Below are 15,905 nucleotides of genomic sequence, written 5' to 3'. Positions count from 1 at the left end.
TTTAACAGCCCCATAACTGCACAGGGACAGTCAATGCCATCGAACCAGGGTTTTACAGCAGCGTTGCTTCATCACCAGAGCACAAACAAGGCGAAGATGAGAGCGGCAGCTGGGGGGGACGCTGCAGGCAGTGAAAGTCATGGGGTGCGTAAGGGGAGTCCTCTCGCTGGCTGGATCTGCGGGGTGAAGGGCTTTTGGCAGGATGAGGTCCCTGCTCTGCTGAGGACCCTTTGGGGGATGAGCCTGAACTTCCAGCTCCTCTTTGAGCTGCATCCCAGATTTGGCCCTGTTTGGAGAAATTTTTTAATTGCTGCCTTCTCCTCCATGTTTCAGGGAGACAGCTGACCCAGAGGGACCAGAGCAGGTTCTTGCATCTCCCCCTTGGAGATACCAACACAAAATAGCTCCCCAGTACTCAGAGGAACTCTATCCTCCCAGGACATCTCAGCCTGCCTTCAAGATGGACTCACCACCCCTGCATCAGCAGCTGACCCTCAAACCGGAGCAGGGTCTTCTCAGGTCCATGATGCCATATGGGTGAAGCAGAGCATCACCATCCCAGGGTTAGTGGTCTGGGCAAGGAAAGGGCCAGGACAGGAAACAAGAGGATATGCAGCCCCGTGCTCCACAGGGACAATCCATGGCCACCTCGGAGCCCGCTTCCTGTCCTCAGTACCACCAACACACTCCAGTCAGCCCTGTCCCTCAAAACTGAGGATGGTACAAATCACTTTTGGCAACAGAGGTGGAGATGAGCGAGCAGAGACAGCTGCGGGTGGGCTTGACAAGCTGTTTTCCAAAAAAGATGGTTTGGAAACGTGCCTGGGGCTTTCCTGCTGGGGCATTTTAACTTGAGTGACCCAAAAGGTGAACTCCTCTCACCACTTCCTGAGTTTTCCCCCCACCAACCTGTGGCCTATGGCTATGGGAAGCCTTTTTGGGACAGGACAATCCCCATCCCACATGACAGCAGTGCCACTGAGGAGAAGCAGCAGCCTCATCCACACTCTCCTCTGATGCCCTCTCCAGGGTTTTCCCCACTGCAGGTCCATCGAGGAAGGACACTTTGGTTTTGCATGCAATAACAGAGCCACTCTCTGGACTTGCCTGACGTCATGGCAGATCTTCCCCATTACTCACTATCTCCGTGATCTCACCAGGAACAGCTTGACTGCACAGCCAGAGCAAAGTCCAGAGCGCAGCAGCATGCCGAAGGACACACTGGGTGGAAGGAGGAGGTTCAAGGAGGTGTTCAGGCATGTGATGCCTCTGTCCATGGGAAGGTATTTAGCAAAGATGAACAGCATCCTGGCTCCATCCGTACCAGCCAGCATGAGACCATACATCCAAAAAACAAGTTTCCACAGACACTTGCAGAGCAGGAGATGGCTTCAAAGGAGACGTGTTGTACCCAGCAGTGAGTCCGTGACAATGACGATCTCCACAAGGCTTTCTTTGGCCTCCACATCTCCCCAGAGACTCCAGCCACTGGCCCATGTCTTCCTAATCCTTTGCTCCACAAAAACTTCCCTCTCCTTTCCAGCCCCAAACCTTCTTCCCTGTGCTGCAGGTGGCTCCACGCATGAGGATGGGGGTCCCCACCAGTGTCCCCTCCCTCCACCATTTCTGACATTATTTGCAGGCAGAAGAATTCGGAAAGGTAAACCTGAGGCTGTTCAGGAGTTGAAGTCATAGAATTACAGAATCATTTTGATTGGAAAAGATCTTTAAGATCATCAAGTCAAATAGACTTTAAAGATCATCAAGTGCAACTGTAGTCAGCAAATAACTACAAAAAGTTATCAAACCACCACAGGTTTCTTCTCCTCTTTGCCAGCTGTGCAGCGAAGGAGCAGCTCAGAGTGCTGGGCTCTCCCCCAGCCCTCCCCTGCCCATGGGCCGTGTGGCTTTGCCATGGCACTCAGCATCCAACACACCATGGCTGGATCCTTCCCAGGCATATGGCAGCACTTCCTGATGCTCCTCCAGTTCTGCATGGGCAACCTGCAGCAAAACTTTGCAACTGCAGGGAAGGAACAACGGGAGAAGGTGCGTGGCTCAATGTCCTGCTCTTCCTGATCCCCTAAGCTTAACTCGATCTCGGTCCTCAAGTTAGTTTTCAAGTGATGGTGAAATCTGGAAATTACCAAGAAGGACTTGGAAAGTAAATCAGGGCAATGCTTAGGGACCATCAACATGGTCTAAAAGCCACCGGAGATGGATGTAAAATAAGTTGTCTCAGCATCGTAATGAAGTTTGAGCTGAGGGAACCTAATCAGCAGGGAACGAGGATTTTCTTCATGAAAAATGTAACTGAAATGCAAGATCTTTGGAAAGCAACAGAGAGCTGTTGACTTTGACATGGAATAAGACTCATGATCCCTCAAGCGTAGTCAAACTAGGGGAAGTGATCACAAAGAAGGTGGTGGAGAAAGCAGATGGGATCCTGCCAAGAACGACTTATAAAGAGCCATTGAGTTTGGTATATGTAGAGGGGGAGGGCTGTGTGTTTGGAGGTGTTTGTGTATGTGCGTGCGGGCGCGGGCGTGCCAAAGGCATGAGCTCAGCAGCCCTGGCTGAACCCCTCCTGGCTGTTTGCATATGTACAAATGTGTGTCTATATATACACAAAAGTACACAGAGGAGGGTTTGGAACGCCGCGTCCCCAGCCCAGCACCTCCTCCTGTGTCCCCAGCTCTTCTCCTTCCCCTCTGCCTGGTCTGGGGATGGAGGAGAATCCTGCTCCGCTCCCACTTGGCTGGCAGATGCCCCCTTCTCCCCTCGTAGGGTAAAAAAAATGGGAGCACGTAGTAAAGGTGGAGGGGATTAAAAAAAATAACGTCCTGCCCCTCCTTTTTCTTTGCACAGCGTTGCAACATCGGTTGGAGAAAGGGCTCGTCGTTCCCCCAAACCCAGGGGACATGGGACAACACAACATGGTGTGTTAGCTCAGGCCATGGGACAACACAACATGGTGCTCCCGGTTTACACCATACATGGATCCTTTCCCTGCTCAGAGACCCATTTTCCTAATCCAACCTAATAATAATCCTAATTTTCCTAATCCAACCAGACAAAAAAACCTTTTTTCTCTCTCTCTCTCTCTCTCTTTTCCTAACCCTGTAAAACCAACACACGCACAGGCAGCAGCGGGGAAAGGCACAAAGAGCACTTGCAATGGGAGGGAACAGAACGGTCACATCTCCACGTGATAAAATTTTATTACAAAATATGAGATAGATTAATAATTGTAAGGGAGTTTCGGGGCGGGGAGGGGGGGAGAGAGGTTATGTAACAAACAAAAAGCATCACCAGAAAAATAAACCTTCCACCCAAGTTTTCCAGGTCTCAATTATCTTTTTTTTTTTCACATTATGTTCATCTCAGAGAGTAAACAATCACTTGCAATCCACACAGACCCGCCAAGCCATACAGTGCTTTTTTTTTTCCTATTTACAGAGATTTTTGTTATTTTTTCCCCCACGGCAGAGACAAGGCACCCACATCCCAGCCGGACTGGTGTTTGTTCTGCACCAAGTACAGGTTTCCAAAGCCTCCCAGGCTTGCAAACCTTTTCCAATGTCCTTAATTTTCCATTTCTATGTCCCCAGGGATGGAGGGACCTGCATTCAGCTGGGGTTTGCACACCCCCAGCTACGTCACTTTGCTCTGTCAGCGTCACTCCCCATCTCCCCCGGTTTTCTCCTGGGGGGATAGTTGCCCTCAGCCACCAAGAGCTGCAATGAACTTCAGGGCTGGAGGCTGTCCAGTGCTGTACACGTAAAAATAGAGAAATAAAAGCCAAAGCTTGCTGTGGTTTTCCTTTGCACTTCTTTTTTTCCCCCCTAAGCATTGCCTTTGCACTAGTAAAACATTTGTATGTCAGTATATTGCATGGAGACCAGTGGTGCTGCTTGGGAAGCAGGACTGGATTGGGGTGGTTTTGTTGTTGTTGACATTTCTTCCTCTGCCTTTCCATCAGATTAAAAAAAAAAATATAGATACATATATATATACACACACAGAGTCAATGTGAGGATGAGCAGATGCATTTCTTTTTCAGTAGTGAAAAAAAAAACCCTAAATCATCAGGAAAATTATTTAAAATTCACCTCAGATTGAAAGCTGCCTGTTGGTTGTTTTGGCTGGGAATTGTTTTTCAGTGAACAGGTTTTGGGCCCCATCAGCACAGCAAAGGAGGGAGAGATGGAAAAGGGAGATGTTGTGGGGGGAGCAGAGGTTTCCCTCTCCAAAAAGAAGAGGGGAGGGCAATGAGATCCCTCTGAGAAGGTCATGGCTGAGGGCCAACCCCATGACCAGCCTGATGGCACACGCAGTGGCTGGGTCAACCCTGTGCCCTGTAGTTTGGCTCACACTTTTAGGAGGTTCAACCACAACAGATGCACCAAAAAACCAACCATCTTCCCGCAGGGTTGCAGCCGTGGGGGCTGCTGGCTCCGGGGGGCATGGGGACAGCAGTGCCTCAGGTTCACTGTGCCAGGGTTCTCCCACCGAGGAGCTGAACAGGCGCCAGAAGAGCAGGGTGGAGCCCAGCAGGTCCCAGCACAGCCGTGTTGGGTCCCCACCAAAGCAGCCTGAGGTTCCTGGAGACACCGGCGGGGACCGGCTGAGGCATCTTCACATTACCCTGAAATTCCTTTGGCATGAGCTCAACCCGCCCGTGCTGGCAGACACGCACGCTCCTACACCCTGCACTGCTGCTGCTCTCCAAGGGGTTTTTCCACAATCAGAGACCTTCCCTGAGCCTCTCCATCTCTAAGCAGAAGCAACAGGTAAAACTGTTCCCCGCATGGAGCCTTCAGGCCATGCACCACTCCTACCCCCACTATTTTTTTGTGAGAAGATGGTGTTGCAAAGCCCTACTCACTCATATGGCTCAACCCAGCCTCCAAGGTGAGGTGGGAAAAAGAAGGAGCCCGGGTGACAGTGGTGGCATTGGCAAGGTCCTGCTCTGTGCTCTGAAGAAGAGCCAGACCCCACAGTCAACAAGGTAGATGGAAAACGAGCCCATTTGCTCCAGCACCCGCCGATCCCCAGCGAGCTGTGACCACAAGCAACAAAAGAGTTGGGGAAAGGACATGGAGGACACACACGTGGTCAGCAAAAGCTGATTTATGAGCTGGACTCTCCAATCCTCACTTGAACATGGTGTCAAGAGGGTGCTGTCATCAGACCCTCCAGCCAGGCAAAGGCTCTAGTGCTGAGGTCCTTCCCACCCACCATCAGGGAAAGTCACCCAAGCCAGCCCCCAGCAATTCCATAGCCTGACTTCACCCCCCCATTCCCATCCTCCTTGGTGGCACGGAGAAAGGAGAAGGCTTCTTGCCAAAGAGCCACATGAAGAGCTCGCTGCAGAGCTGCACACCCAGCCCCGGGCACATCATCCATCTCAAAGTCTACACCACACCATGCAACTCCCCCAGATCCTTCCTGCCCTCCTCTCCCGTCACACCAGACCAGCCACATGCGCCGCAGATGTGATCAGTTAAATTTATCCGACACAAAGGACAACCAGGAACCCAGTTTTTGGCTAATGTGCAGTTGGGCAATAGCAGAGAGGGGTGGCCTTCAAATTTCCACCGCCTGAAGATGCCACCTTCATGTTCATCATCCATGGTCGTGCTGCAGACACGGATAGGTCTGCACGTTACTTACATTTGTTCAAGGAAAATAAAAGAGGAGGACAGCATGAGGGAAATCAATATTCTGTTGAGCGTACCAGGCCCATTATTTGTTCCTGATGGATTTATTACCTGCGCGGCTGCTGTTTAAACTGGCATGGCCTGGTTCTTGTTCTGCCCAACTTTAACCCCCCAGTAGACTTTGAAGAATAGCTGATGTGCCCCACACGTCACGGCTCCCCACGGAAGAAGAGGGAAGGTGCCTTAGGGAGTCCAAGGTGGTGAACCTGTGAGGTAGGTAACATGATTACAATCTGAACAGCAGGATTTATTGGAATTTGTTTCAAAGATGCTTTTTTTCCTGTTTTGTTTTCTGTCGGAACGTGATGAAATGGCAACAGCAAAAGACTGGTGCAATTGGTGATGACTGATTCCTCGGGTGCGTGTTCAAGGCACGAGCAGAGCCTCCAATGCTTTTTGGAGAAAGGCACAGTGTATTCTGGGAAACCAGAGCTTTATTGGTGGCTTTTTTGTAGTCTGTTGGGTGGCTTCAAGGCCCGTGCTGGTCCTCCCAGAAACACCTGAAGTCAAAATTCATCTTGGAAGCAGAAATGCTAAGGACACAACCAAAAAACCTGGCCAAGCAGGGTAGATTTTTGCAGCTCCAAGTGAGCTGGCTGCCAGGAAAGCACAAGTGGGCTCAACGAGACACAGATGATGGCTTTTGTCATCGGTTTTTTTGCTGTCCCTTGCTTGAAGGCACATCAGGTGAGTATGTCACAGGCCCTTTCTTCTGTGCCCCCACAGAGATGGGGATTGTCAACCCAAACAGCCCTGGGCATGTGCTGCTGCTCTGGTCCATCAGAGGTGCCACATCCATGGCCACGCCATGGGATGAGGTGCCACATGCACGGCCATGCCATTGGGTGGTCCAAGAGGGATTGCACCGACAGTTTGAAGTGAGACCTCTCACATACAGCCAGGCTACCAACCCGTCACAATCCTCCTCAGGCTCACCAAAGGCACAGCTCTAAAAGGGGTAAAAAAATCCCAAAGAGCTTGAGACATGAAGAACAGTTGCTCCTGAGTGACAAATAAATAGCAGGTTTGCTGAAAGAAAGCCCTTTGGAATCCAAGGTCCATCACCCCAGTGCCACCGGGAGCCTCGTCGTGAGATCAGTCTGTAATTATAACTCTTTTTTAAATGAGATTTCTTTTAAAACCAGAAACAGTTGGGGCCAGGGCTTACAGAGAGGACTTGCCCATCACCCCTGCCCTGATGGTTGATCACAGCATGGGTTTGTTCCTACGTACGAGAAGAGGAGAGGCCCCTCGGAAAAGAAAAAAGAGTTTCAGCTGCTCTTGGAGAAGTGGCGAAGGTAGGCGGCTCCTAGTTCTGGTGCCGCTTCATGTGGAGAGCCAGATGGTCAGAGCGGGAGAAGCACCGGCCGCAGGCTAGGCACTTGAAGGGCTTGGCACCCGTGTGCTTCCGATAGTGCCGGGTCAGCTCGTCGGAGCGGGCAAAGCGCCAGTCGCAGCCTTCCCAGGTGCATTTATAGGGCTTCTCACCTGCAGGGAAGAGCCACAGGTCACAGGGACAGCCCCACCATGCAAGGAGCCTACACAGAGACACGTCTGCCCACCCTTCCAAACACTCACCCCATCCCATCAGCGATGCCTGTCCTCTCTTGGGAGGTCCAGGAGGGCACCCAGGGCTGCTCCGCTAATGCTTGACACTTTGGGGGTTCACTTTGTTGTACACAGTCCAGAGGCACCAAGGGACCATAAACTGTTGAGCTGCATTAACCAGGTCTTATCCATGTGTCCCCCCTGCTTGAACTTGCTGTTCAAGTTCCTGTTGGATTTTTTTGAGCTTTTCTGGCTAAAAATTTTTCTGAGCTCTTTTTTTTTTTTTTTTTTAACTAAAAAGCCAAAAATTCCTCTGGAAGGTGTTGCTGCTCATACAGGTGTGGGGGCATCAGGAGGAAGAAAGGGCTTACACTATATAAATCTTCCTCAAAGCCTCACATCTTTAAAACCACTCTCTACCTCCAAGTTCAGCCCTGCAGCAGCTCTCTGTACACAAAACATTGTGTTTTCTTCAGAGCATTGGGGTGATGTAATGCCTCTGCCCTCTCCCCCCCCCACACCTCCTGCCCCATACACACCTATTCCCCAACCGAAATCAATTCAATTGTGCAATTTCTCAGCCAGCTGGGAACTGGGCTGGAAAAGCCCGTGCCCGCTTCCAGCTCCCTGCCTGCCCAGGTTGTAGAGCTGAACCCTGGCTGTAGCCCTCTCCGCACATGGGTGTGGTGCTCTCAAATATTAGTCCTCGCTCTTAACAGCCTGAACAAGCAGGCAGAGTTCAGGGAATGTGCTGACTTTCCCGACCTCAAATATTTACCGTTTCATCGGCCAATTGCCGAGCGCACCATGGCGCCGTGAGCGCACGTACACACGCAGCGTGCGTGCACAGGCATGTATCTCCTGCTCTGACATGTTTCCCGGTAAACGGCCGTTCTTCCCCACAGCCCGTGTTCTAGGCAGGAGGTGGATTTGGCCAGGAAACAAAAAAATCCATTCAGCCACAGCAAGATCTACAGTGTTTTGCACTCACTGGACAAAATAGAGAATCATAGAATCTCCTGGTTGGAAAAGACCTTGGAGATCATCGTGTCCAACTGTACCTGTTCACCACTAAACCATCTCTCTGAGCACCCCATCTAGCCGTCTTTTAAACAACTCCAGGGGTGGGGACTCAACCACCTCCCTGGGCAGCCCATTCCAGTGCCTGAGAACTTTGTCAGTGAAGAAATTCTTCCTGATGTCCAATCTGTACCTCCCTTGGTGCAACTTGAGGCCAAAAGCATATGAAAGCAGAGACACATGAATCTGGAGGAGACAGGGCACCAAGACCACATCCTGCTCCCCAAAAGGCTCACGAGGAGGAGAGAGGTGTCTTTTTTTATGGCTCAGGCAAATACCAACCTTAAAGCCAATTTCCAAGCAGCACGTTGGATGTTTTACAGCACGCTGGGGATCTCGGGGTTTGCGTTAGCGTGCGAAGACAAAGGTAGGATTTATACTGCGCAGCCACAGACATTGTCCCAGCCAGGTGACCTGGCTGGGTCAACCCTACCAAGGCCCTTTAGTTTCAAACAATAACAGGTTGGTCTCCAGGATAGAAATAAAATGCTTTCCATTGTCCCACGAGCTGGCTCCATCTCCCAGGACAGCACGGCAGGGCAAGCTCAAACAAAGGACCCAAACTGGCATTCCCAGCCCCCGGGAGGCGGGTGAGCAGCCACCGGGTTATATATTTAATCTCACAATGGCACCCAGGAAATGAATGGTGTCTCCAGGAGATGAATACAGCCCAGCCCATAGCAACGGGCAAACCACAAAAAAAAATGATCTTAAAGATCATGTGCTTCTCAGCCCAGCTGCCATCAGGCAAGGAATCAAGAGAAAGGGCATTATTAACCCTTCCAGTGATGGAGCCGAAGAGGCATCGAGCGTACGTAGCTGCCGTTGCAGCTCCGGTGCTGTGCTCAGCAAGGAGGAGGCACCAAAAGCAAAACATGAGGCTTCAAAAATTGGATGCAGACACTCAGCCTGCCTGCGTATGGCTCTCTGGTTTGGATCCCAGCTTTCTACCTGCCCCACAATACTACCAGCTTCCTTGACTACTCAGGTCACACCCTCTGCGCTTCCCTCTTACAGCAGGTGAAGTGCAAGGATGTAAATGCATTTGGATTTCCAGCCCAGTTACTGGGAAAGCTGGAAAAGTGATTGATTTTATCGGGTTCAAAAACTGCCCAAGTTTGCCTAGATACATCTTTATAGTGTGGCTTGTAAGGACAGTCAGATGGGGTCAGACGGGTCTTCTGTCTCAGGTGGGTCACGTCTCTGGGTACAGAGCTAAGACCCGTGCTCTGAACGGAAGGGGAAAAGAGATACTTCATGTTGAAGCCAGAGCCCTACCATAGCTCTGAATACAGATCCCTGTTGTGACAAATTCTTATCACCACCCAGCTCTCAGAGCCGGGACAATGTCCTTCCTGTTCCTTTCTTCCACCCCTTCCGTGTTGTTCTCCAGCCTGTTCCTACCCAGGCCCTGCCAACAAAATATTGTACTTCATGCACAAAGAAAAATTCTTTGCTGGCTTGTTCGAAGGACTGATAAGAGGAACACGGAACGGAGCCAAGTGCGAGAGCTGATTCCCAGCCTCGGGATGGGGTTTTGTTCGTTGTTAATAAAAAAAGAAAAGTGAACTCTGGGCCAGCTTAATTGCTTTCAGTAAAGATCAGCCCTTCTATAAAAGAGATTTATGAGGGCACTGATGGTTCCTGGACTACCTGAGGATCTGATAAAGTTTCAGGTATAATAAATGCCTTAATGAGAGGACCCGTGCTTGAATGCACGAGTGCCACTGAGCGAGGTTTACCCCACGGAAGCTGGTTGTGGTGGGAGCAGTGGGACCTCCTCTGTGCTAGTGACTCTGTTTACACCAGCAAGGGTGGCCCACAGCACCTTTGCCCTCGGGAAGGAGGACACAGCCCTTTGGTACATGTATTTGTCAGCTCCAGTGATACACCACTGGCACTGCTAAGGGGACAAGCACTGGGTGAGAGTGGTCTGTGTGGCTGGTACATAAGAAGGCATGAGGTTCTCTCCCTGGGAACCACAGAGGCCCTCGACACAAAATAGATGGTCCTTGTCTCCTCAGAGGTCATATACGTGCACCACAGGCCTTTACACAAGCTGTAGGTGAAGCAGGATCTGACCTGGCTAGGACCTGGGAGATCTTAAAGGAAGAGCTCAGAGTGACAGAGGTTTTAGGGGCACTTCCTCCTCCTTTAAGGGACCTTAAAGCTCATCCAGTCCCAACCCCCCTGCCAGCAGCAGGGACACCTTCCACTAGACCAGGTTGCTCAAAGCCTCATCCAACCTGGCCTTGAACACTTCCAGGGAGGGGGCATCTCAGCTCCATCGTCACCACCATGTACAGGCTCGGAAGTGTAGGCTGGCAGAGTTTCCTGACAATGAGGTGCTCTTACCTGTGTGAGTCCTCTGATGTGCCTTCAGGTGGGAGCTCTTGGTATAAACTTTTGAGCAACCTGCCAAAAAAAAGAAAAGAGAACTTCCCCATGAGAAAGGGGCCCTTGCTCAAACAAATCCAGAATATTTCTATTTGAGGTTAGGATGGAGCAAGCCTGCAGAGCACTCTGGCTAACGGTATGCAAAGAAGCCTGGCTATACCCGTGTTGTTTCAGCAGTAACTAAAGAGCATTTGTTCTCCAAGACAGACAGACCTTTACAACACTCCATCTTTTGCCACACAATCCTGACACCCGTGGGCATTGTGCTGGGAATTAGAGTGGGAAGAGTCAGGCACAGACTTTCAAATCCTCCCTTCCCCAACCAGGTCTTCAAGGCGGGATGAAAACATGAAATTCACCACCATTAGGTGCCAGCTTTGTGCTGCCCTTTGTTTCTGGATTCCAGATGTAATCGACATCACTACTGCAAGGCTGGAGGGAAGATGCATTTTGTAATAGTCCCAGCATCAGCAGATGTGGTAAAAATGTTCCAGGAAGCAGGAAAATCCAGGTAGACTGTAGAGCCATAGCTTGGCTTTCAGGATCCAGAACAAAGCCAGTGGGCAGTTTTTTCAGATCAGCAACACCAGGTTTCATCACAGAAAGGCTCTAAACAGACACACCGTGACTCTGGCCAAAGTTTCAACAGGTGTCTCAACTGCAGTAGCTGAGACATAGTTCCTCGCTTCAGTTAGCTAAAGCTTAGAAAAGCTCCTCACGCTGCTTTTTTGGCCCCGCCTCTTTGTGTTTTGACAAGTATATTAAAATATGAATTTTTCTGCATAAGCAACACAGTCATATTTTTCGTTCCAGTGTTTCCACGCAGCCAAAAGAAGCCTCTTGCACAAGGTCAGCTCTCCATCCTGTCCTGCTCATGAGGTGCAGGAGCAGCGAGCTGCCTTTCCCCTCCCCATGGTAGGAGGGATAAGGGTTGGTGACCCAGTTCAATTTTGCTTCTGATGCTCTGAAGCCCTGTAGGTCCTTCACACTCAGGAGAAAGGTGAATATACATGAGACCAAGGACTGTCTTTCTGCTGGGTATGGAGACAAAACCAGCCCAGCTCCCAGAGCAGTTTCCAAACCCAGAGGGAGGAGCAGCCCAGAGAAGTCAGAGCAGGGCATGGCTGAGCTTCATTTCCCTGTGAGCACACAGAGGAAAGTGCTGGGGTCACCACCTGGAAACTTGGATCAGGGCTTTGCAAACAGGTCTCCCCTGTTCATCCAGCTACCAGCATGAATTTAGCGTGACTTCTGTCGCTTCCTCGTGCAGACCATGTCACTGGGACCTGCTGCCCCTGACACCAGTCCAGACTGGTTTCACCTCGAGCTGAACCTGAAGGATGAGAAGCAACCCTCCACCTTCTCTGCACGTACACACTATCAAACTGCCCAGTGTTTGTTCAGCACATGTTGTGGGGGGGGTTTTGCACCTTGGATGTGTTCCTGCCTTCCTATGCCCCTCACTACAGGAAAGATGTTGAGGTGCTGGAGTGGGTCCAGAGAAGGGCAATGGAGCCGGGGAAGGGTCTGGAGCACAAGTATTACAAGGAATGGCTGAGGGAATTGGGAAGAAAAGGAGGCTGAGGGGAGACCTTCTGGCTCTGTCCAAGTCCCTGAAAGGAGGGTGGAGAGAGGTGGGTGTCGGTCTCTTCTCCCAGGTAACAAGTGATAGGACAAGAGGAAATGACCTCAAATTGCGCCAGGGGAGCTTTAAATTGGATCTGAGGAAAAACTTCTTCACCCAAAGGGCAGTCAAGCACTGGAACAGGCTTCCCAGGGAGGTGGTGGAGTCACCTTCCCTGGTGGGACTTAACAGACGGGTAGATGAGATGCTGAGGGCCATGGTTTAGAGATGGAATTGGTAGTGTTGGGTTTATGATTGGACTAAATTATCTTAAATGCCTTTTCCAACTACTATGATTCTTACACCTGCTGAAAACAGGAGAATTTTGCCTTGGTCATGCATCCTGCAGGATGAGACCCTTGCTCTGACCCATTCTCACAAGAGCTGAGGGGTCTGTCTCAGAGCAGTGTTTCACTTACACCCTTCATCTGTCTCCCACTGTGACCAGCAGAAGGTAAAAAGTTCAGCACAGGCTGTTAACCACAAGAACACGGGTGCAGTTTCTGGCTCAGAAAGTCCTTCATCTGCAGGTTGCCAGAGGGTGGGAAGGTCTAAGCACAGAAAGATCTGTCTAAACATGTCCTGTTCTTATATACATCCTCGGGTCAGTGCTGGAGACAGGATCTGGACTAGATACACCTCTGGGCTGACCTACTACAGACACTCACGTGCCGTGGAAAGAGCACATAAATCTTGCAGGAGGTAGGTAGGAAATAACTTTCCATAGTTCACACTCCCCCATGGGAAAGCTGTTGGCTAATCCCCAACATCTCAATGGCCATGGCTCAGCCCAGGAAGTGGGAGGTGTGTGTCCCTGCACGAGGACTGGTGATGTTCAAGGTGTCACTGGGGTTTCTCACTATGGACATGATTGCTTCTCTCACAGAATCATAGAATCGTTCATAGAACCGTTTGGTTGGAGAAGACCTTTGAGATCATCGAATCCAACCATCAAGTCCTCTCCTGTGCAGCACAAATGAGAGTTTGCAGCTGTGAGTCCTACAAGTTCTTTGTGCACAGTGCAGAATAGCCTACAAGATCTCCTCCTGCCAAGGCATCACAGGTCTTTAGATGGACATGCTTGTGCAATGAGGTGACACACAAGGGACAGCTTCAGCTCTGGGCTGATTGTTACCCTGAAATGCCTTTCCACGCCATCCTGATGCAGTACATGAAGCCAGTGAAGGATATGACAGAGATATTCAGCTCATTGCATCATTGGAAGGAGAGAACTGGGGCTACAGAGAGAGACAGTAAAGGCTTCTTATGGAGATCACTCAATGGTTTGCCACTTGTTATGGGAGAGTGGGAAAGGAAAGGTCAGAGAGAAAGCCAGTGTGGTTTCACCTGCAGAGAACATGTGGCTGCTCAAGGTTAGGCAAGACCAGAGTGAAATAGACAGCTAAGGCAGAAGATTTCCAGGAGCGTCCCCATGTTTTGCAGCAGCTCTCTGCCTCTCATGCCAGAGTGCAAAGAGGGAAGGGCAGAGGAGAAAAAAAAAGGCAGCAGGTAGCACAGGCAGGATCAACCTCTTCTACTCCCTTGGTGGTGGTAGGAACCCCACTTCCCTGGCTCCACCCAGCTCCATAGCTCCCTTCATCGTGCAGACATACAAAGCAATTTCAGATTAAACTCCTGCAGAGGCCCAAGGCAGCCCCCAGCCTCAGCGTGTCAAGAAGAAGACACCCCCTGTCCCCCCCCAAAGCCAAGCCAGTACATCAGCCATGAGCATACCTGGGTAATCACAGTGATGGATTCTCCTCTTCTCCAGCTCAGGGTTGTTGCGTCTGTTGTATTTGGGGGGTTGCATGACAATGTGCCCTTGGGAGACGGTCCCAAGGCCATTGGGGACTGGGGGGACCTGGGATGACTGGACCAGCTTCAGTCCAAAAGTGGCTTCATAGGATGGTGGGGGAGAGATGGTGTTGATGAGCTCAGGTTGGTTTTCTGGGCTGCCAGGCTGTGAGTTGGGGGGTGAAGGGGGCAGGTTCACCCCTGGAACAGCGTAGAATTGCCCTGAGATGTTGAAGTTTCCCTGTCCCTGGGAGACATGTGGGTACTGCTTAACTGGCCCTCCTGGATGGACAGGTCTGTGGACCACACTGGACATGGCGTTACCTGTGGACATGGTGACCCCGCTGAGACTGTTGATGGCTGTGGTGCTGTTGGAGGAGGATGTCAGAGTGGTAATGTCAGCACTTCCATTGCCGAGAGGCATCTGGTAAAGCTGGGATGGCTGTGGATTGGTGGATAAGGGGATTTCAGAGGGCATCTCCTGCTTGATGAAGATGTTGCTCACCGCCACTGACTGGGGCATGCTGAAGACACTGGTGAAGTCGGGTAGGGTCTGTGTGGAGCCGGAGGCAGAAGAGCAGGGCTGGGCAAAGCTGGTGCCAGGCTCTGTTTTGATCTGTGGGAATGGCGTCATGGGTTTGGGTGGCCGGTAAAGTCCGGTGCGCAGATGCGTCGTGTCTGGTAGAATCACATTGATGTTCACGCTGTAGGGTGTAGAAGTGGGCTTCTCTGTGGAAAAGAACTCGTCCACCACTGAGGCACTCTCCCGGCGGTACTTTTTGTCTGGTATCATTGGGATGGGTGGCACCTCGTTTGAAAGGTATTTATCCATTTCAGACCTTGCCTATGGCAAAAAAATACAGACAAGAGAACTTGTGAAGAGAGCCCTTGACACACCAGTGGTGGGAGCCCAATGTTCAACACGTGCTTAAGCTAGGAGGAAATCAAGAGAGCAGCAAGAACAGCCCACGAGTCACAGGCTGTGGTGATTTAGCTTCAGTCTCTGACTCAGCCACAGACTCGGAGTGAATCGCTGTCCTCTGTCCCACTTCCCCCCCACCTATCTGCACTGATAACAGAGGGTAAGCTGGGCAGAGGATGCAGTTATGAGAGAAATACGGCCTGATAAAGAAGAGCCAAGCTTTAGGTACAAAGCTTTGGTCACACAAACAAGAGAATTTAATGCCAGAAATGGGAGAAAATCAGAAACTCTGCTCCAATCAGCCTCACGCTTTGGGGACGTTGGATCTGCAACCCACCTAAGATGTGTTGACGTTGGTCTCCTTTGAACTCAACAGCCTGAGATGTATTGCATTTTATTCTAGGACAGGATCTTTAATTAACAGAGAATATTGTAGGACAATATCGTTAATTAACCAAGAATATTCTAGGACAATATCATTAATTAATTGAGAATAACTGGGACTGTAGGCCTAGAAATTGAAGTGGTGTTGCCATTAATTCATCAGCCTGTGAGAGCCTAAAATGGAACCTGCCAGGCATACTGCTGCTGTCTGGTCTTGGTGAAGTGACTCAGCCCTCACCTAACCTTTGCTTTAGTTCTAGTTTTGTAGAGCTGTTTTCACAAGTCTGGGTCCTCCAAGCTAACAGGACCTCTGTGTCAGACAATCACCGCTTGCCAGGTGTCTTCCCCTCCTGGTTCATGTCTGATGCAGCATCCCACTGGATCCAGGCCCAAATAATTCAGCAACCTGATGGAGCAACCCACTAGGAAATTC

At 50.6% G+C, this 15,905-nt stretch overlaps 1 protein-coding gene across 1 annotated transcript; it reads right to left on the bottom strand.

The window, feature by feature from the left end:
- Positions 1–7,032: 7,032 nt before the first annotated feature.
- On the bottom strand, positions 7,033–14,998 carry LOC104532980 (Krueppel-like factor 5). Its single transcript, XM_010178331.1, has 4 exons — positions 14,471–14,998; positions 14,107–14,413; positions 10,707–10,766; positions 7,033–7,211 (listed from the first exon to the last, which is right to left on the bottom strand). The coding sequence occupies exons 1-4, from the start codon at positions 14,996–14,998 to the stop codon at positions 7,033–7,035; spliced, it is 1,074 nt and encodes a 357-aa protein (XP_010176633.1).
- Between the last annotated feature and the right edge of the window lie 907 nt (positions 14,999–15,905).

Source organism: Antrostomus carolinensis, unplaced genomic scaffold (genome assembly GCF_000700745.2).
Source record: "Antrostomus carolinensis isolate BGI_N321 unplaced genomic scaffold, ASM70074v2 scaffold20241, whole genome shotgun sequence".
Classification (NCBI taxonomy): Eukaryota; Metazoa; Chordata; class Aves; order Caprimulgiformes; family Caprimulgidae; genus Antrostomus; species Antrostomus carolinensis.
The sequence above is the reverse complement of the archived record's forward strand: the minus strand, read 5'-3'. Positions and strand labels throughout refer to the sequence as shown.

Coding starts and splice junctions, on each gene's coding strand:
- LOC104532980 (XM_010178331.1), bottom strand. CDS start 14,998: ATGGATAAATACCTTTCAAACGAGGTGCCACCCATCCCAATGATACCA. Junction 14,414..14,470: donor GTAACGCCATGTCCAGTGTG/GTCCACAGACCT, acceptor CATGTCTCCCAG/GGACAGGGAAACTTCAACAT. Junction 10,767..14,106: donor CCATCACTGTGATTACCCAG/GTATGCTCATGG, acceptor TTTTTTTGGCAG/GTTGCTCAAAAGTTTATACC.